Here is a 21535-nt window from a genome sequence, read left to right on the forward strand (position 1 = left end):
AGTACTGAGTGCAGTTTTGGGCGCCGTACTTACGCAAGGATATTGTGGCCTTGGAGGGGGTGCAGAGGAGGTTTACTAGGCTGATGCCAGAGTTGAGGGGGTTGAGCTATGAGGAGAGGCTGAATAAACTAGGCTTGTACTTGTTAGAGTTTAGAAGAATGAGGGGAGATCTCACTGAGACGTATAAGATGATGAATGGGTTGGATAGGATAGAGGTGGAGAGACTCTTCCCGCTCAGAAAAGATAATAGGACTAGGGGACTCAGCCTCAAGATAAAGGGGGGGGGTTTTAGAACGGAGTTGAGGAGGAACTTCTTCACTCAAAGGGTGGTGAATCTCTGGAACTCTCTGCCCGTTGAAGTGGTGGAGGCTACCTCGCTAAATATTTTTAGGACGCGGGTTGATGGGTTTTTGATAAGAGAGGGGATTAAGGGTTATGGGGAGAGGGCGGGAATGTGGAACTGAGCCACGACAGATCAGCCATGATCTTATTGAGTGGCGGGGCAGGCTCGAAGGGCTAGATGGCCTACTCCTGCTCCTATTTCTTATGTTCTTATGAAACAGGCCTTTTGGCCCTTCTTGTCTGTGCCGAACCATTTTTTGCCAAGTCCCACTGATCTGCACTTGAACCATATCCCTCCACACCCTTCTCATCCATGTACCTGTCCAAGTTTTTCTTAATTGGTAAAAGCAACCCCATGTTTACCACTTTATCCAGCAGCTCATTCCACACTCCCACCACACTCTGTATGAAGAAGCCCCCCCGCCCCTTATATTCCCTTTAAACTTTTCTCCTTTCACCCTTAACCCATGCCCTCTGGTTTTTTTCTCCCCTAGCCTCAGTGGAAAAAGCCTGCTTGCATTCACTCTATCTATACCCATCAAAATCTTATACACCTCTATCAAATCTCCCCTTATTCTTCTACGCTCCAGGGAATAAAGTCCTAACCTATTCAATCTCTCTCTGTAACTCAGCTTCTCAAGTCCTGGCAACATCCTTGTGAACCTTCTCTGCACTCTTTCAACCTTATTTATATCCTTCCTGTAACTAGGTGACCAAAACTGTACACAGTACTCTAAATTTGGCCTCACCAATGCCTTATATAACCTTACCATAACACTCCAACTTTTATACTCAATACTCCAATTTATAAAGGCCAATGTACCAAAAGCACTTTTTACAACCCTATCGACCTGTGGAGTCAATTTTAGGGAATTCTGCACCAGTATTCCCAGATCCCTCTGTTCAACTGCACTCTTCAGAGTCCTACCATTTACCCTGTATGTTCTACTTTGGTTTGTCCTTCCAAAGCGCAATACCTCGCATTTGTCTGTGTTAAATTCCATTTGCCATTTTTCAGCCCATTTTTCTAGTTGGTCCAAATCCCTCTGCAAACTTTGAAAACCTTCCTCACTGTCCACTACACCTCCGATCTTTGTATCATCAGCAAATTTGCTGATCCAATTTACCACATTATCAACCAGATCGTTGATATAGATGACAAAACAACAACGGACCCAACACCGATCCCTGCGGCACACCACTTGTCACAGGCCTCCACTCAGAGAAGCAATCCTCCACAACCACTCCCTGGCTTCTTCATTGAGCCAGTGTCTAATCAAATTTACTACCCCCCATGTATACCTATAACCATCTGCATCAACACATCCCACCTTGTTACGCTGAAAATACTTATGCCTTTGAATATCACTTCAATTCTCGGTATCTTCCTTTCTGGTCCAAGGAGGAGTTTCAAGAGTATTCCCAGCGGTTTCTGGCTATTTGCCTTCTTTTCACTGTCTCCCCTTCTTGGGTTTGTGGGGTCGACAGAATAGGTCTTTTATCTATGGACCAACTCAATTGCCAGCCATCCCCACTCCCTGTCCAGGTGTCACCCTCTGCTCTTCAACTTGGGTTGTAACTGCTGGAGGAAGTGAATTTTTAAATTCTTATTTCCCCAAGAGCTTCCTACATTGCAACTGCTTTTAATACGCAAATGAATGGTCATATTTACATTATTTTACCCCCTCTACTTCAATATAGATCTGCCAAAGCTGTGGCCTTATGGTTTCAAATTTTTGCCTGTATGCCTCAGGGATCAACTCACATGAGCAGGAATAGCCTTTGTTAGTGCACAGAAAGCCCTTCTGGCAGTGATGCTCAAACCTCATGAGTTCTACCCACTAACTGACTCCATAGGAGCAATGGCCAACTTTCTTTCTTTAACTGCCTTCTCAAATGAAATAAAGCTTTTACATAACTTTCTTCAAAATTTGGAAGAGCTTGTACAAATTTAAACATCATCTCACTGGGCTCCATGCAGCCCTCCCACCCTCCAAAATCAGGTCTTCCCCTAGCATCTGAGGTCCCTTTTTAAAAATTCTAGCCTTCTGTTCCCCTTCTCATTCCTTTTCTCTTTCCTCTAATGGTCAAGTTCAAGCCTTTTGCATTTCCATTTTCTCTTCACTCTTTTTCCTTGTATCGTGGATACAAAACTAACCCGTCCAATATTTCCACACAAGACAACCCATCCATTCGTCTAGTAAACCTAAGAACATAAGAAATAGGAGGAGTAGGCCATCTAGCCCTTTGAGCCTGCCCCGCCATTCAATAAGATCATGGGTGATCTGAAGTGGATCAGTTCCACTTTCCCGCTTTCTCCCCATAACCCTTAATTCCCTTGTCTGTCAAAAACCTATCTACCCGTGACTTAAATATATTTAGCGAGGTAGCCTCCACCACTTCAACGGGCAGAGAATTCCAGAGATTCACCCCCCTTTGAGTGAAGAAGCTCCTCCTCAACTCTGATCTAAACTGTCCCCCCCGACCCCCCCACCCACCACCATCTGAGCCTGTGTCCTCTAGTCCTGCTATCCTTACTAAGCGGGAAGAATCTCTCTACCTCTACCCTATCCATCCCCTTCATTATCTTATACGTCTCTATAAGATCCCCGCCTCATCCTTCTAAACTCCAACGAGTACAGACTCAGTCTATCCAGTCTCTCTTCAAAGGCCAACCCCCTCATCTCCGGTATCAGCCTAGTGAACCACCTCTGCACTCCCTCCAAGGCCAATATATCCTTGCGCAAGGGCGGTGACCAAAACTGCACACAGTACTCCAGCTGCGGCCTCACCAGTACCCTGTACAGTTGCAGCAAGACCTCCCTACTTTTATATTCTATCCCCCTCGCTATAAAGGCCAACACTTCTTGGTGCTCAGCAGAAATTTATTCCGATGGTAAAGAAGGATCGTAGAAGAGATAATCAGCCTTGGATAACGAAGGAGATAAAGGAGAGTATTAAATTAAAAGCTGATACGTTTAGAGTCGCTAAAAGTAGTGGGTGAGAAGAGGATTGGGAGAGGTTTAAATATCAACAAAGAATAACAAAGAAGTTGATAAAGAAAGGAAGGATAGACTATGAATCTAGGCTAGCGCTAAATATAAAAAAGGATAGTAAGAGTTTTTATAAATATATAAAAAGGAGGAGGCTGGCTAGGGTGAATGTTGGACCCTTAGAGGATGAGAGGGGGGATTTAGTGGTGGGCGATGAGGAAATGACTGAGGCCTTGAATAACCTTTTTGCTTCGGTCTTCACGGAGGAGGACGTGAATAGTTTGCTGGGTGTTAACAGTGGAAAGATGGTAGGAGTGAAGGGCCTGAATGAGATCGTTGTTACTAGAGAGGTAGTGCTCGACAGACTGATGGTGGACAAGTCCCCAGAACCGGATGGAATACATCCCAGGGTTCTGAAGGAAATGGCAGAGGTGATAGTGGATGCCTTAGTGATTATTTTCCAAACCTCGCTGGATTCCGGGGAAGTGCGGAAGATTGGAAAACGGCTAATGTTACGCTGCTGTTTAAAAAGGGTAGCAGGTAAAATGCAGGGAATTATAGGCCGGTTAGTTTAACGTCTGTTGTAGGAAAAATGCTTAAATCTGTCATCAAAGAGGAAATAGTGAGGCATCTTGAGAAGAATTGTTTGATAGAGCAGACGCAGCACGGATTCGTTAAGGGGAAGTCGTGTCTGACTAATTTATTGGAATTCTACAAGGGTGTGTCTAGTGCAGTGGATAGAGGGGAACCGGTGAAAGTGGTGTTTCCAAATTTTCAGAAGGTGTTTGATAAGGTGCCACACAAAAGGTTGTTACAGAAGGTTAGGGGGCATGGAGTTGGGGGTAAGGTGTTAGCGTGGATAGGGGATTGGCTGTCAAATAGGAGGCAGAGAGTGGGGGTCAACGGGTGCTATTCGGATTGGCGGTTGGTGACTAGTGGAGTGCCCCAGGGATCGGTGCTGGGGCCTCAGCTATTTACCATTTATATAGATGATCTGGAGGAGGGAACCGAGTATAAGGTGTCAAAATTTGCTGATGACACAAAGATAAGTGGAACAGCAAGTTATGCGGAGGGTGTAGAAAGTCTGCAGAGGGATCTAGATAGGCTGAGCGAGTGGGCAAGGACCTGGCAAATGGAATACAATGTTGGCAAGTGTGAGGTTAACCACTTTGGCAGGAATAATAGTAGGAAGGACTACTACTTACAGGGCGAAAAGCTGCAGCATGCTACGGTGCAGAGGGGCCTGGGGGTCCTTGTGCATGGGTCGCAAAAGCCCAGCCTACAGGTGCAGCAGGTGGTCAGGAAGGCAAATGGGATGCTGGCCTTCATAGCGAGGGGGATTGAATATAAAAGTAGGGAGGTCTTGCTGCAACTGTACAGGGTACCGGTGAGGCCGCAGCTGGAGTAGTGTGTGCAGTTTTGGTCGTCGCACTTGCGCAAGGATATTGTGGCCTTGGAGGGAGTGCAGAGGAGGTTCACTAGGCTGATACCGGAGTTGAGGGGGTTGAGCTATGAAGAGAGGCTGAATAGACTGGGCTTGTACTCGTTAGCGTTTAGGAGGATGAGGGGGATCTTATTGAGACGTATAAGGTGATGAAAGGGATGGATAGGGTAGAGGTGGAGAGGTTCTTCCCAGTCAGAAAGGACAGCAGGACTAGAGGGCACAGCCTCAAGATAAGGGGGGTGCAGTTTAGAACAGAGTTGAGGAGGAACTTCTTCACTCAAAGGGTGGTGAATCTCTGGAATTCTCTGCCCGTTGAAGTGGTGGAGGCTACCTTGCTAAATATATTTAAGACGCGGGTAGATAGGTTTTTGGTAGGCAAGGGAATTAAGGGTTATGCGGAGAAGGCGGGAAAGTGGAGCTGAGCCACTTCAGATCAGCCATGATCTTATTAAATGGCGGGGCAGCCTCGAAGGGCTAGATGGCGTACTCCTGCTCCTATTTCTTATGTTCTATGCCTTCTTGATCACCTGCTACACCTGCAGACTGGGTTTTTGCAACTCGTGCACAAGGACCCCCAGGTCCCTCTGCACCATAGCATGCTGCAGCTTTTGCCTTTTAAATAATAATCCCTCCTACCATTATTTCTGCCAAAGTGGATAACCTCATACTTGCTAACATTATACTCCATTTGCCAGGTCCTCGCCCACTTGTTCAGCCTATCCAGATCTCTGCAGGCTTTCCACACCCTCCACGCAATTTGCTTTTCTGCTCATCTTCGTGTCATCAGCAAATTTCATCACCCTACACTCAGCGCCCTCTTCCAGATCATCTGTATAAATGGTAACCTTCTCTGCTTCTAATGCATTAACATCTCTCCTTGATAAAAGCATTAAGGAAGTGAGCATTGGTCCTATAAAAATGCGCCTGGGGATTGGCAATGGCAAGAAAGACGGATGAATTAAACAGGCATTGTGCATTTATCTACACTAAGAGGACACAAGTAACATCCCAAAAATTGCTGTAAATCAGAAAATGGAAGAGCAGGAGAAACTCAGGAAAATAATAAATCAGGGAAGTGGTACTGAGCAAATTGTTGGGTCTGTGGGCTGATAAACCCCCTGGTTTCGATGGATTTCACCTTCGGGTTGTGGAAAATTAACTAAATGAGATTGTTGCTGGTTTCAGTTTTCCAAAATTCTCTAGATTTGGAGAAGGTTCCATTAGTTTGGAAGATAGTAAATGTAACTCCTTTACTCAAAAGGGACAGAGTCAGAAAACAGGAAAGTGCAGGCCAAAGCCTTGAAAGAAGTGGCTATTCAGATAGTATAATTTTCCAAAATTCCCTAGATTTGTGGAAGATTCTTTCAGATTGGAAAATAGCAAATGTAAACTTTGTTGAAAAGGGGAGACAGAAAGCAAACCAGTTCGTTTTCGACTCTGCTCCTTCCTGTCATAGTTTGTTTATCATTTTCCATATTAGTACCTTTTTCTTGTCATGTCTGTTACTCTTTGGTATACCTCATCTTCCCAAATTTGATTCCTTGTACCACTATTCAGTTTAAAACTCTCTATTCCTTTTGTTATGCAGCTTGCTAGGACATCAACTCCAGCACTGTCCAAGTGTAGATCGCCCCAAAGTACTAGAACATAGAACATTACAGCGCAGAACAGGCCCTTCGGCCCACGATGTTGCGCCGACCAGTTAAAAAGCAATGACCCTCTAACCTAAACCAAACCCTTTCCATCCATAAACCTATCCACGGATCTCTTAAACGCCCCCAAACTAGGCACATTTACAACTGCAGCAGGCAGGGCATTCCAAACCCTCACCACCCTCTGAGTAAAGAACCTACCCCTGACATCCATCCTATAACTACCACCCCTTAATTTAAAGCCATGCCCCCTCGTGCTAGCTTTCTCCATCCGAGGAAAAAGGCTATCACTATCCACCCTATCTAAACCTCTAAATCATCTTATATGTTTCAATAAGGTCCCCTCTTAGCCGCCTTCTTTCTAACGAAAACAACCTCAAATCCCTCAGTCTCTCCTCATAGGACCTTCCCTCCATACCAGGCAACATCCTGGTAAACCTCCTCTGCACCCTCTCCAAAGCCTCCACATCCTTCCTATAATGTGGGGACCAGAACTGCACACAATACTCCAAGTGCGGACGCACCAGAGTTTTGTACAGTTGCAACATGACGCTGCGGCTCCTAAATTCAATCCCCCTACCAATAAATGCCAAGACACCGTATGCCTTCCTAGCAACCCTATCTACTTGATTCCCAACTTTCACGGATCTACGTACACATACACCTAGATTCCTCTGTTCATCCACACTATTCAGAGTCCTACCGTTAGCCCTATACTCTACGCATCTGTTATTCCTGCCAAAGTGAATTACCTCACACTTTTCCACATTAAACTCCGTCCTCCACCTCTCGGCCCAGCTCTGCAACCTGTCCAAGTCTCCCTGTAAACTAAGACACCCTGCCTCACTATCTGCCACACCTCCGACTTTGGTGTCATCAGCAAATTTACTAATCCACCCAACTATACCCTCATCCAGATCATTTATAAAAATTACAAACAGCAGTGGCCTCAAAACAGATCCCTGAGGCACACCACTCGTAACTGAACTCCATGACGAATACTTACCATCAACCCTCTGTCTCCTACCCGCCAGCCAATTCCTGATCCAATTACCTAAATCACCCTCAATCCCATACATCTGCATTTTCTGCAGAAGCCTTCCATGGTGAACTTTATCAAAGGCCTTACTAAAGTCCATATATACCACGTCAACTGCCTTACCCCCATCCACCTCTTTGGTCACTTTCTCAAAAAACTCAATAAGGTTAGTAAGGCACGACCTACCCTCCACAAAACCATGCTATCTCCAATCAATTCATTACTCTGCAAATAACTATAAATCCTATCCCTAATAATTTTTTCTAAAACCTTACCCACAACAGAAGTAAGACTCACCGGTCTATAATTCCCGGGGAAGTCTCTGTTTCCCTTCTTAAACAATGGGACAACATTCGCTATCCTCCAATCTTCTGGCACTATACCTGTGACCAACAACCTGAAGATCAGAGCCAGAGGCTCTGCAATCGCCTCTCTTGCCTCCCAGAGAATCCTAGGGTAAATCCCGTCCGGCCCAGGAGAGTTATCTATTTTCAAACCCTCAAGAATATCTAGCACATCCTCCTTATCAACTGCAATACTGTCCAGTTTACAACCCTGTAACCCAGTGTTCTCCACAGCTACATTTATGTCCCCCTGCGTGAACACCAAAGAGAAATACTGGTTCAATGCCTCTCCAATCTCTTCCGGTTCCACACACAAATTCCCACTGCTGTCTCTAACTGGCCCCAATCTTGCCCTAACCAACCTACTGCTCTTAACATATCTATAGAACGCCTTAGGATTCTCCTTAATCCTATCAGCCAAAGTCTTCTCATGTCCTCTTTTAGCCCTTCTTAACTCACTCTTTAATTCCCTCCTAGCCGATCTAAAGCTTTCTAGTGCACTACCTGAGCCCTCAAGTCTCATCCGGACATAAGCCTCCTTCTTCTTTTTAACCAGCGAACCAACTTTCTTAGTGCACCACGGTTCCCTAGCTCGACCATTTCCTCCTTGCCTGACAGGGACATACATATCAAGGACTCGCAGTAGCTGCTCCTTGAGAAAACTCCACATTTCGGACGTTCCCAGGCCCTGTAGTCTCCTAGTCCAACCTATGCTTCCTAATTCTCTCCTAATAGCCTCATAATTACCCTTCCCCCAGCTAAAACTACTGACCCGAGGTTCATGCCTATCCCTTTCCATCACTAAGGTGAACGTAACCGAATTGTGGTCACTATCACCAAAATGCACACCAACTTCCAAGTCTAGCACCTGGTCTGGCTCATTTCCCAGCACCAAATCCAATATAGCCTCACCTCTAGTTGGCCTATCAACATACTGAGTCAAAAAAACCTTCCTGCATGCTTTGCACAAAAACTGACCCCTCTAATGAGCTAGAGCTATAGCTATTCCAATCAATATTAGTAAAGTTAAAGTCCCCCATAACAATTACCCTATTACTTTCACTCCTATCCAGGATCGTCTCCACAATCCTTTCCTCAACCTCTCTAGAACTTTTAGGAGGTCTATAAAAGACTCCCAACAGGGTGACCTCCCCTCTCCTATTTCTAATCTCAGCCCATACTACCTCAACAGACAAGTCCTCATCAAACTTCTTCTCTGACACTGTGATACAATCCTTGACTAATAATGCTACCCCTCCCCCCCTTCTCTGCTCCGACTGAAGCATTTGAACCCCGGAACCTGCAACAACCATTCCTGACCCTGCTCTATCCCCAGTATTGGTGTCAGCGTCCCACGAAACGAAAACCATTTCTCCCACATCTTTGAGCCATGTGTTAATTTCTTTACTCTCATCTCTCCTGTGCCAATTTGCACTACTGGAGGTAATAATCCAACACTGAGGTTCTGCTTCTTAATTTGGTGCATAGCTCCCATCCTGATTATGCAAAACTTCCTTCCGCATCCTGTTAATGCTGTTGGTACCTTTATGGACAATGACATCAGTTCTTCCGCCTTCTCTCACTGCAGGTTCCTCACCAGCCCAGAGCAGATATCCTGAACGCTGGCGCCAAGCAGGCCTGGACTCTCGCTTCTTGCTACAAAGAACAAGGTCAATCCCCCTCACTATAGTATCCCCACTACAGCTACATTCTTACGTGTTCCCCCGACTTGAATGGCTTCCTGTAAGTCAGTGCCATGGTCAGTCAGCTCATCCACCCTGCAGCTTCCACTCTCATCCAAACAAGCTGAAACGACCTCAAACCTGTTGGACAATTGTAGTTACTTGTTAAATAATGTTTGATGTGTATTGATTTCAGTTTGCTCGTTACAGAAAAAGTCTTAAAATATGAAATCTTAACCTTCATTCTCTCTTTGGGAGTCGTTGCTTTTTAAAAATTAGCAGTCTCCAAGAGGCATTGTAACATCTTACTTATATTAAGATTCATGATTTTGAATGCTTTTTATCAAATCTCTCCTTATTTTTCACTGCTCTAAATCCCAGTTGCTCCATATAACTGATACAATTCTAACAAATCTACCTTCTGTATCCATTTTGAAGATGAGAAACAGGCATAATAATCCAGCTGGTGAATAATTGGTGATTTATAAAAAGTTTGGTATAAATTCCTTGCTTTTGTACACTATGCCTATTTAACAAAGTATGACTTTTTTTTAAAAACAGCCTTCTCAATAGCCTGGTTACTGTCAAAGACTGACGCATATTGAACTCAGTAAGTCTCACAACACCAGGTTAGAGTCCGACCAGTTCATTTGACGTGGAAGGATTTCCTTCCACACACCTGACGAAGGAACACTGTTTCCGAAAGGTTCCGAAAACTGGGTGGACTCTAACCTGGTGTTGTGAGACTTCTTACTGTGTTTACCCCAGTCCAACGCCGGTATCTCTACATCGTGACGCACGTTGAACTCCCAGACGTGTCTGTTCCTGCAACCCGTTGCCTCATTTCTGACCCAAACGAATCATTATCTGCATTAAATTCAAATCTACCGAATGTTGGTCCTATTCACCAGTCTATGTATTCTCATGAATCTGTTACCAACTTCCTTCTACATAACTATTGCTGGAAGAGGCCACAAGCCAAATTAACAGCCGCCATTCAGAGAGGGGAAAAAAAAACATCAAATCCCGACAATGCAGAGAGCATTTAGCCCATCCAGTCTGCACAAACTCTCTGAAACAAGACCTAACTCGGTGCAAACCCCCCATACCCCCAACGGCCAATCTAACCTGCATATCTTTGGACACTGGCACCCAAGAAAACCATTATTATTTTCAAACAAAGCCGTAATTGAGATTTTGCCTTACCTTTAAGTGCTGGCAGTTTTTGAAGCTCTCTATTTTTAGCCAGATTGAAGCGAGATGAACTCTGACGTCTCTCTTTCTTCACTATCTGTGGTCCCCCAGAGTATTTGATTTTATTAAGCTGGGTTTGAGGAGGAGCACTGTTACTTGGACGTTTGTTTGCAGCTGGCTGCTGTTGAACCTGTAACAAACCAACATTTTTCATGTTCCAGCTCCAAAAGAGTTTCAAAAACCTTATTTCTATTCAAATAAACCTTTTCCAATCAATATACTTCAGAGGGCAGTAAATCAAGACTGTTCATGCATACAATGAATAGACTCAGGAACATGTGTAATATGCTATTTATAATAGAAACAAAGTGTAAAAGTCCATACCAGTACAAAGTAAATCATTCACTGTAGAAAAACAAGCAGCACTACTTTAATATTCTGCTGGCACGGTGGTATGAGCATTTGTTCTACCTGTTTTTATCCTTCCCCTGGGCTTCTGGTGTCTGTCAAACACAATCAGGTCCCCAACAGGCTCTGGACAATATCCAGGCTTGGGCTGACAAGCGACAAGTACAAGAGGATCAAAGATTATCAGGTGTAAATGGGAAGGTGGTATTCAAAACAAACTGATCAGCCATGATCTTATTAGACCTTCATGACTCCCAAAGTATGTCTACCAGACACAAATCAGCAGTGTGATGAGACTCACTCTGCTTTCAAGATAAATGCAGCTCCAAAAATACTAAAAAAAGCTCAACACCATGTGGTACCAAGCAGCCCACTTGATTGGCACCCCATCCTCAAACATTCACTCCCTCTTTCTCTGACAGTGTTACTGACATCAAATGAACTCACCAAGGCTCCTTGGAAGCAACACCGACTGAATCCACAACAGCCACTATCTAGAAGGACAAAGATAGCAGGAAAAACCACCAGCTGCAAGTTCACCTCCAAGCCTGGAATGCACTGCCAGTCGAGGTGGTGAAAGCAGGCACATTAGCAACATTCAGAGAATATCTTGATAGACACATGAATAGGAAGTGAACAGAGGGATAGAAACTATGAATTGGCAAAAAGTAGCGAGTCTAAATAAAGGAGTTGGAGCAGGCTTGGTGAGCTTAAGGGCTTGTTCCTGTGCTGTACTGTTCTTGGAGACACTGATGCATCAGTCTGGTTGAGGAATGAAGTTCGTCATCATCCTTCCATCGACATATGATGGCCATTCAGCAAATCGGTAATGGGATAGTTTCATATGGTGCATTCTTTGATGGCTGAAGAGACCAATTTGTAACAGGCAGGTTCTGCCACAAATATTGCTTATAGAATCCCTACTGTGCAGAAGGAGGGTTATTAGGTGTCATTATTTTCAGCGGTAAACCCATTGTCAGACTGTTGTAGCCAGCGAACATTATAGTAATGCACAAGTAATGCATCAGCCCACAAGTAATGGTGTCACTTTCCCATGTTGTTTGACTAGTGTTTCCCATGTGTGAAAATTCATGTCATGCTTGCAAGCATCTTTGAAGCGAGGCTATCGGTCTTTTCGCTCCAGCTACCTCACCATACAGAATTCCTTGTGAATGCGTCTGTCTTCCATCCTACAAACATACCTGAACTAGTGAAGTCACGTCTGCTTGACAAGTGGTAGCATATGTGGGAGACGTGTCTTCGAAATTTAATCCTTCCATAAAACGCCATAATGTGCCCCAAACAGTAAAGCTGAAAATCATTGGCCTTTCTTGATAACTATAAGCTCGTCCATGTTTAACAGCTTACAACAAATGTTGAGAACACAGGCCTCATGGACAGTATCTTGACTGTAAGAGTCAGCTTATGTTTCATAAGTCAGCCCAAGTTGGTAGCTTCTTTCTCCAAGTGTGCATCAAATTCCACATTAAGAGGCAGATCAGTCAGTCATTCGGAATCCAAGGTAGAAAATATTAAAAGACTTGCAAGGAAGACACAATCCAAGTGTCTATGTAGCTGAGTGTCTGTGCAAGTACCTGACAGTGCATTGTCAGTTTCCTGATGACAGTATTATACCCACGCCCTCTCCCTTGCCCTATCCCATAACCCCACACATTTTACCATGGCTAATCTACACATCTTGGGACAATAAAGGGGCATGGCATGGCCAATCCACCTAACCTGCACATTTTGGACTGAATGTATTCGGTGTAAAGCCATGCAGACAGAAGGGAGAAAGTGCAAACTTCACAGTTACCCAAGACCAGCACTGAACCCGGGTCCCTGGCGCTGAGGTGCAACAATGCAACCATTGTGCTAGTCTTGTCCTGCTAATGGTGTTGAATGTTTATATGTATATCCAGTTTTCTACATTTCTCTTGTAGCTGGGTGTATGGAGAAGGATGTGTTTACAACACAAAAACAATATCTGCTTCTGGATGAACTGGATCTTCAAGTAGAAATCACCTCTGCCACAGGAATATGAATAGGCCATTTGACCCTTTTCCACCATTCAATAAGATCATGACTGATCTGTTTGATGGCTCAGCTCCACTTTCCTGCCTGTCCCTAATAACCCTAGGCCGGACTTCTTCAAAGTAGGAGTTGCAACAAGCGGGTGGGTCGTGGCACCCCCTAAAGATCGCCTGACTTAGCTGCTAATAACTGCACATTACTCTAAAATAGAACAGAATGAAGCACCATCGAATATGTTTCAAAAGCAAAAGTAGAGATTTTGTAACACCTTCTGTACAGCGAGACTTGAAATAAACATTAATACAAGTCCCTGCCCATAAAAGGCAACTGTGATCAGGTCAATGTCCTGTACATACGCTTGGTGCCAAGCACCCAGTACATACATGCTTTTGGTGAGAATTCAGAGTCAAGTTCTTTCACTTGCGAGCTAGACAAGAGGACATTGGACATGGATTGTTTTGTTATAAGAAAGAGATGGCCAGAGACACTAATAGGCAGTGTACCTGGTGGCCAGGATCTCACATCAGAATCTGCTGGAGTACTGCTCCTGAGAGTTCACAACACAACAGTGCCACTATTAACTCTGTGCAGAGTGTCAGGGCCTCTGGTGAACAGCCTACAAAGAAGAAACTAAAGTCAGGAACACAGCTGTATAAAGATATCGTGAGATATGGTTTTGTTAATTGTGCCAATGCAAATCAGAATGCAGAGAAATACTGGCGAACGAGAGTTTAAAACCCTCAAAACTGCAAAGCATCCGAAGACTAAGCATAACAATCCTTTTGTTCATTTCATTTGAGAGACATGGGCATTGCTGGCTGACTAGCATTTATTGTCCATCCCTAGTTGCCCTTGATTGATACAACTGCTTGCTAGGCCATTTCAAAGGGTAGTTGAGAGTCAACCACATCGCTATGGCTCAGGCGTCACATGTGGCTCAGATAACGACAGCAAATTTCCTTTCCTAAAGGGCATTAGTGATGGGTTTTCCCAAGAATGGTTCAATAGTCATCAGTGAATTCTTAGTTCCAGATTTTTTTTATTGAATTCAAATTCTACCAGCTGAGTTTCTGGATTAATAATATAGCAACAATCCGATTAGGCCATCACCTCTCTGATCTGAAAGGCAAACTTTGGATTTTTTTTCAAAGCATGCAGCAAGAACTGAAATCATCAGCTCAAGTTAGCATAAATTTAGCATTGAATGACAGAGGACAATTAGCCTCTTATTTGGTAGCTTACCACATAGCTGAAGAGAAAATGCCTCACAATTCTCCGTGCAACACTAAACATGGTTTGCACGGACGTACATGAGGGGTCAGGTAAAAAACTGAAATGCATCCCACTTAGGCTTACCAAATTAGTGGTATTACTGAGAATTCAAAAGTACAGCTTATTTCTTGTTTCAAGTTAGCACAGGAGTTCTCAATACAGTTGGATGAAAGTACAGATGTTACATTGTGCAACCTTGTTAATTTATATTGGATTTGGTTGGCACATTGAATTTTTTTTGAGGATATGCTGTGATGCTTCACATTACCAACCAACACAACTGGCGCACAGATCTTTGAAGTGTTGAACTACGTGATCTGCCCAAGATCGCAATAAACTATAAAAGGTCACGAGTGAAGCCCAGTCCATTTTGCAAAACAACCTCCCATCCACTATCTCCATCTACACATCCCGTTGCCTTGGCAAAGCAGCCAGCATAATCAAGGATCCCACGCACCTAGGACATTCTCTTTTCCATCATCGTCCGTTGGGAAAAAGATGCAAAAATCTGAGGACATACATCAATATAGTCAAGAACAGCTTTGTTTCTGCTGCTATCAGACTTCTGAATGGACTTATCTTGCATTAAGTTGATCTTTCTCTGCACCGTAGTTATGATTGCAGTACTACATTCTGCACTCTCGTTTCCTTCTCTATGACTTTGGCAGGAATAATAGTAGGAAGGACTACTACTCAAAGGACGAAAAGCTGCAACATGCTATGGTGCAGAGGGACCTAGGGGTCCTTGTGCATGAGTCACAAAAACCCAGCCTACAGGTGCAGCAGGTGGTCAGGAAGGCAAATGGAATGCTGGCCTTCATAGCGAGGGGGATTGAATATAAAAGTAGGGAGGTCTTGCTGCAACCGTACAGGGCACTGGTGAAGCCGCAGCTGGAGTACTGTGTGCAGTTTTGGTCGCCGCACTTGTGCAAGGATATTTTGGCCTTGGAGGGAGTGCAGAGGAGGTTCACTAGGCTGATGCCGGAGTTGAGGGGGTTGAGCTATGAGGAGAGGCTGAATAAACTAGGCTTGTACTCGTTAGAGTTTAGAAGAATGAGGGGAGATCTCATTGAGACCATTCTCTGCCCATTGAAGTGGTGGAGGCTGCCTCGCTAAATATATTTAAGACGCGAGTAGATAGGTTTTTGGTACGCATGGCAAGTAAAGGTTATGGGGAGAAAGCGGGAAAGTGGAACTGAGCCACTTCAGATCAGCCATGATCTTAGTGAATGGTGGGGCAGGCTCGAGGGGCTAGGTGGCCTACTCCTGCTCCTATTTCCTATTTCTTATGTTCTTACGAACGGTATGTTTTGTCTATATAGCACATGTGAAATAATACTTCTCACTGTATGCTAATATGTGACAATAATAAATCAAATTGGAAAGTGTGGGCTCAATTGGGTTAATTGCAGAGGAATCACAAAAAACAGTAGTTATAAGGATTAAGGAAGTCCAGCTGGTCAGGACATTGTCTGAAATCATTGGCATCAAAAGGAATTCCATCCATCTTGAAAGAAACTGTGAAAGTAGTGAATTTTCACAAATTCCTGCTCCTATTTCATTAAACACAACTCACTCAATGGCTTTTTGAGTGTCTCTGTTCCAAAATGGGGACTGAGTGCACACATTTATTGTTCCACACAGGACCAAGCAGGCTCACCTGTCACTTAAAAGGTATGTGAATGTGGCATGGGTCCTGAAGGTCAGCCACTTGGCAAAAGTGAGTCCCAGGAAAGAAAGTTCAAAAAAAAAACAAACTGTGCTGGACTACTTTGCCTTAAATTCAAAGATCCAGCCTCTGGGGGAAGTAATTCAACACACCAACAGCCCTTTGGGGAAAATGTTATGCATCTCATTTTAAAATCAAGAGATCTTCCTTTTAAGACAAAGTCCCTTCGTTTAAGTTTCCCTTGCAAGAGGAAAGATCTGTTGGGTATACACCCTATGAAATTCCCTCAGGATCTCAGAGGTTTCAGTAAGGTCACCCCTTATTGTTCTAAATTCCAATGGATATAGGCCCACCTTGTTCAACTTTATAAGACAACCCCTCATCACAAGTATTCCAGATGTGGTCTCACCAGGACTCTGTCCAACTGTACTGCTACATGGCATTCCTGTTGCAATAAGTGCCTTCCTCATCACTTGCCGTGCTTGCACAGTAAGCTGTGGAGATTGTCCCTTTAAGGATCAAACTGCAAACAGTCACATGACCTGGGGGACTAATAGAAAAGCAGGGTGTAGGATTACCATGGTGAGCTCAGGTTTGTTGGAAACCTTTGTGGAAGCTGACTGGCAGCCTTGAAACTGCACGGTTCTATATTGTAGTTGTATGTCAATAAACGTTATAGTTGTTATTTACTTAACCAGTGAACACGAATTATTACATTGGCAATGAGGATAAAAATTTTTAAAAAGTCCTAAGATTGTTGAATATAAAGTAACATTGAAATATTTGTAGAAATTAGAAGTAAGCCATTCAGCCCTTTGAGCCTGCTCCACCATTCATGATGATCTTGGCTGATTAAATTTAATGCCCTGATTCTGCGTTCCCCCATATCCCTTGATCCCTTTAGCTCCAAGAGCTACATTTAAGTTATTCTTGAAATCCGACAATGCTTTGGCCTGAACTAGGTGGCAGTGAATTCCACACATTCACCCACCTTCTGGGTGAAGAAATTTCTCCTCACCTCAGTCTCAAAAAGGTTTACCTCTTACCTTCAAACTCTGACCCCTAATTCTGGACTCCCCCACCATCAGGAACATTCTTTCTGAATCTACCATCTCCAACCCTGTTCGAATATTATACGTTTCTAGGACATGAGAAGACTTTGGCTGATAGGATTAAGGAGAATCCTAAGGCGTTCTATAGATATGTTAAGAACAAAAGGTTGGTTAGGGCAAGATTAGGGCCAGTTAGAGACAGCAGTGGGAATTTATGTGTGGAACCGGAAGAGATTGGAGAGGCATTGAACCAATATTTCTCTTCGGTGTTCATGCAGGGGGACATAAATGTAGCTGTGGAGAACACTGGGTTACAGGGTTGTAAACTGGACAGTATTGCAGTTGATAAGGAAGATGTGCTAGTTATTCTTGAGGGTTTGAAAATAGATAAGTCCCCTGGGCCGGACGGGATTTACCCGAGGATTCTCTGGGAGGCAAGGGAGGAGATTGCAGAGCCTCTGGCTCTGATCTTCAGATCGTCGTTGGTCACTGGTATAGTGCCAGAAGATTGGAGGTTAGCGAATGTTGTCCCATTGTTTAAGAAGGGGAACAGAGACTTCCCCGGGAATTATAGACCGGTGAGTCTTACTTCTGTTGTGGGTAAGGTTTTAGAAAAAATTATTAGGGATAGGATTTATAGTTATTTGCAGAGTAATGAATTGATTAGAGATAGTCAGCATGGTTTTGTGGAGGGTAGGTCGTGCCTTACTAACCTTATTGAGTTTTTTGAGAAAGTGACCAAAGAGGTGGATGGGGGTAAAGGGTAAAATACGTAAAGGGCCAAAGAGTAACGAAAGAGACACAGAGACGGGCCTCTTAAGGATCAACAAGGTCATCTATGTGCAGATCCACAAAAGATAGGTGAGTTCCTAAATGAATATTTCTTATCAGTATTTCCTGTTGAGAAAAGCATGGATGTTAGGGAACTTGGGGAAATAAATAGTGATGTCTTGAGGTGCGTACATATTACAGAGAAAGAGGTACCGGAAGTCTTAAAGTGCATCAAGATAGATAAATCCCTAGGACCTGATGAAGTGTATCCCAGGACATTGTGGGAGGGGAGGAAATGGCGAATCCCCTAGCTGAGATATTTGAATCATCGATAGTCATGGATGAAGTGCCTGAAGATTGGAGGGTAACAATTGTGCCTTTGTTTAAAAAGGGCTGCAGCAAAAAGCCTAGGAACTACTGGCCAGTTAGCCTCACATCTATGGTGGGTAAGTTGTTGAAAGGTATTTTGAGACAGGATCTACAGGCATTTAGAGACACAAGATCCGATTAGGGACACTCAGCATGGCTGTGTAAGTGGAAAATCATGAAGGGGTAACCAAGAAGGTAAATGAGTCAATGCAGTTGATATCATCTACATGGACTTTAGCAAGGCGTTTGATAAGGTTCCACAGTGTAGGTTGTTGCATAAGGTTAAATCTCAAGGGATCCAGGATGAGGTATCAAAATGGATACAAAATTGGCTTCTTGACAGAGGGTGGTTGTAGAGGGTTATTTTTCAAACTGGAGGCCTGTGGCCAGCGGTGTGCCTCAAGGATCAATGCTGGGTCCAGTGTTATTTGTTATTTATATTAATGATTTGTATGACCACATAGGAGCAGGGTTAGTAAGTTTGCAGATGACACCAAGATTGGTGGTATAGTAGACTGTGAAGAAAGTTATCCCTGATTGCAATGGGATCTTGGTCAGTTGGGCCAAATGGCAGGTGGAGTTTAGTTTAGATAAATATGAGGTGATGCATTTTGGTAGATTGAACCAGGAAGTAGTCAGTTAATGGTAGGGCACTGGGGGGAGTTACAGAACAAAGAAATCTAGGGGTGCATGTTCATAACTCCTTAAAAGAAGTGGAGTCACAGTGGACAAAGTGGTGAAGAAGGCATTTAGCATGCTTGGTTTCATTAGTCGGAACTTTGAATACAGGAGTTGGGAAGTCTTGTTGAAGCTGTATAAGACCACATTTGGAATACTGTGCACAGTTCTGGTCACCCTGTCATAGAAAGAATATTATTAAACTAGAAAGTGTGCAGAAAAGATTTACCAGGATGCTACTGGGACTTGACAGTTTGAGTTACAAGGAGAGGCTGAATAGACTGGGATTTTTTCCTTAAGACACGGGGTGATTTTATAGAGGTCTATAAAATAATGAGAGGCACAGATCAGCTAGATACTCAATATCTTTTCTGAGTCAATATCTTGACTCAGTATGTTGATAGGCCAACTAGAGATGAGGCTATATTGGATTTGGTGCTGGGAAATAAGCCAGACCAGGTGCTAGACTTGGACGTTGGGGTGCATTTTGGTGATAGTGACCACAATTCGGTCACGTTCACCTTAGTGGTGGAAAGGGTTAGGCATGAACCTCGGGTCAGTAGTTTTAGCTGGGGGAAGGGTAATTATGAGGCTATTAGGAGAGAATTAGGAAGCATAGGTTGGACTAGGAGACTACAGGGTCTGGGAACATCCGAAATGTGGAGTTTTTTCAAAGGAGCAGCTACTGCGAGTCCTTGATATGTATGTCCCTGTCAGGCAAGGAGGAAATGGTCGAGCTAGGGAACCGTGGTGCACTAGGAAAGTTGGTTCGCTGGTTAAAAAGAAAAAGGAGGCTTATGTCCAGATGAGACTTGAGGGCTCAGGTAGTGCACTAGAAAGCTTTAGATTGGCTAGGAGGGAGTTAAAGAGAGAGTTAAGAAGGGCTAAAAGAGGACATAAGACGACATTGGCTGATAGGATTAAGGAGAATCCTAAGGCGTTCTATAGATATGTTAAGAACAAAAGGGTGGTTAGGGCCAGTTAGAGACAGCAGTGGGAATTTATGTGTGGAACCGGAAGAGATTGGAGAGGCATTGAACCAATATTTCTCTTCGGTGTTCACGCAGGGGGACATGAATATAGCTGTGGAGAACACTGGGTTACAGGGTTGTAAACTGGACAGTATTGCAGTTGATAAGGAGGATGTGCTAGTTATTCTTGAGGGTTTGAAAATAGATAAGTCCCCTGGGCCGGACGGGATTTACCTGAGGATTCTCTGGGAGGCAAGGGAGGCGATTGCAGAGCCTCTGGCTCTGATCTTCAGGTCGTCGTTGGTCACTGGTATAGTGCCAGAAGATTGGAGGTTAGCGAACGTTGTCCCATTGTTTAAGAAGGGGAACAGAGACTTCCCCGGGAATTATAGACCGGTGAGTCTTTCTTCTGTTGTGGGCAAGGTTTTAGAAAAAATTATTAGGGATAGGATTTATAGTTATTTGCAGAGTAATGAATTGATTAGAGATAGTCAGCATGGTTTTGTGGAGGGTAGGTCGTGCCTTACTAACCTTATTGAGTTTTTTGAGAAAGTGACCAAAGAGGTGGATGGGGGTAAGGCAGTTGACGTGGCATATATGGACTTTAGTAAGGCGTTCGATAAGGTTCACCATGGAAGGCTTCTGCAGAAATTGCAGATGTATGGGATTGAGGGTGATTTAGGAAATTGGATTAGGAATTGGCTGGCGGATAGGAGACAGAGGGTGGTGGTTGATGGTAAGTATTCAACATGGAGTTCAGTTACGAGTGGTGTGCCTCAGGGATCTGTTTTGGGGCCACTGCTGTTTGTAATTTTTATAAATGATCTGGATGAGGGTGTAGGTGGGTGGATTAGTAAGTTTGCTGATGACACCAAAGTCGGAGGTGTGGTAGATAGTGAGGAAGGGTGTCTTAGTCTACAGGGAGACTTGGATAAGTTGCAGAGCTGGGCCAAGAGGTGGAGGATGGAGTTTAATGCGGAGAAGTGTGAGGTAATTCACTTTGGCAGGAATAACGGATATGTAGAGTATAGGGCTAATGGTAGGACTCTGAATAGTGTGGATGAACTGAGGGATCTAGGTGTATGTGTACATAGATCCCTGAAAGTTGGGAATCAAGTAGATAGGGTTGTTAGGAAGGCATACGGTGTCTTGGCGTTTATTGGTAGGGGGATTGAATTTAGGAGCCCGCAGCGTCATGTTGCAACTGTACACAACTCTGGTGCGGCCGCACTTGGAGTATTGTGTGCAGTTCTGGTCCCCACATTATAGGAAGGATGTGGAGGCTTTGGAGAGGGTGCAGAGGAGGTTTACCAGGATGTTGCCTGGTATGGAGGGGAGGTCCTATGAGGACAGACTGAGGGATTTGAGGTTGTTTTCGTTAGAAAGAAGGCGGCTAAGAGGGGACCTTATCGAAACATTTAAGATGATTAGAGGTTCAGATAGGGTGGACAGTGATAGCCTTTTTCCTCGGATGGAGAAAGCTAGCACGAGGGGGCATAGCTTTAAATTAAGGGGTGGTAGTTATAGGACGGATGTCAGGGGTAGGTTCTTTACCCAGAGGGTGGTGAGGGATTGGAATGCCCTGCCTGCTGCACTTGTAAATGTGCCGAGTTTGGGGGCG

General features: G+C 44.1%; 1 protein-coding gene across 4 annotated transcripts in view; it reads right to left on the reverse strand.

Annotated features, from left to right (window-relative positions):
- The window catches only part of ppp2r5d (protein phosphatase 2, regulatory subunit B', delta), a 210524-nt gene that overhangs the window by 144036 nt on the left and 44953 nt on the right, over nucleotides 1-21535 (reverse strand). For 3 of the 4 annotated variants that reach the window (XM_080193089.1, XM_080193088.1, XM_080193087.1), the window contains exon 3: nucleotides 10703-10880. In XM_080193089.1, coding sequence (XP_080049215.1) covers nucleotides 10703-10880 — 178 coding nt within the window. Of the gene's footprint in view, nucleotides 1-9530; nucleotides 9632-10702; nucleotides 10881-21535 lie in introns of those variants that run through there. The other variant, XM_080193090.1, reaches the window with a different exon arrangement.

This window comes from Carcharhinus amblyrhynchos, chromosome 7 (genome assembly GCF_965287045.1).
Source record: "Carcharhinus amblyrhynchos chromosome 7, sCarAmb.v2.hapA, whole genome shotgun sequence".
Lineage (NCBI taxonomy): Eukaryota > Metazoa > Chordata > Chondrichthyes > Carcharhiniformes > Carcharhinidae > Carcharhinus > Carcharhinus amblyrhynchos.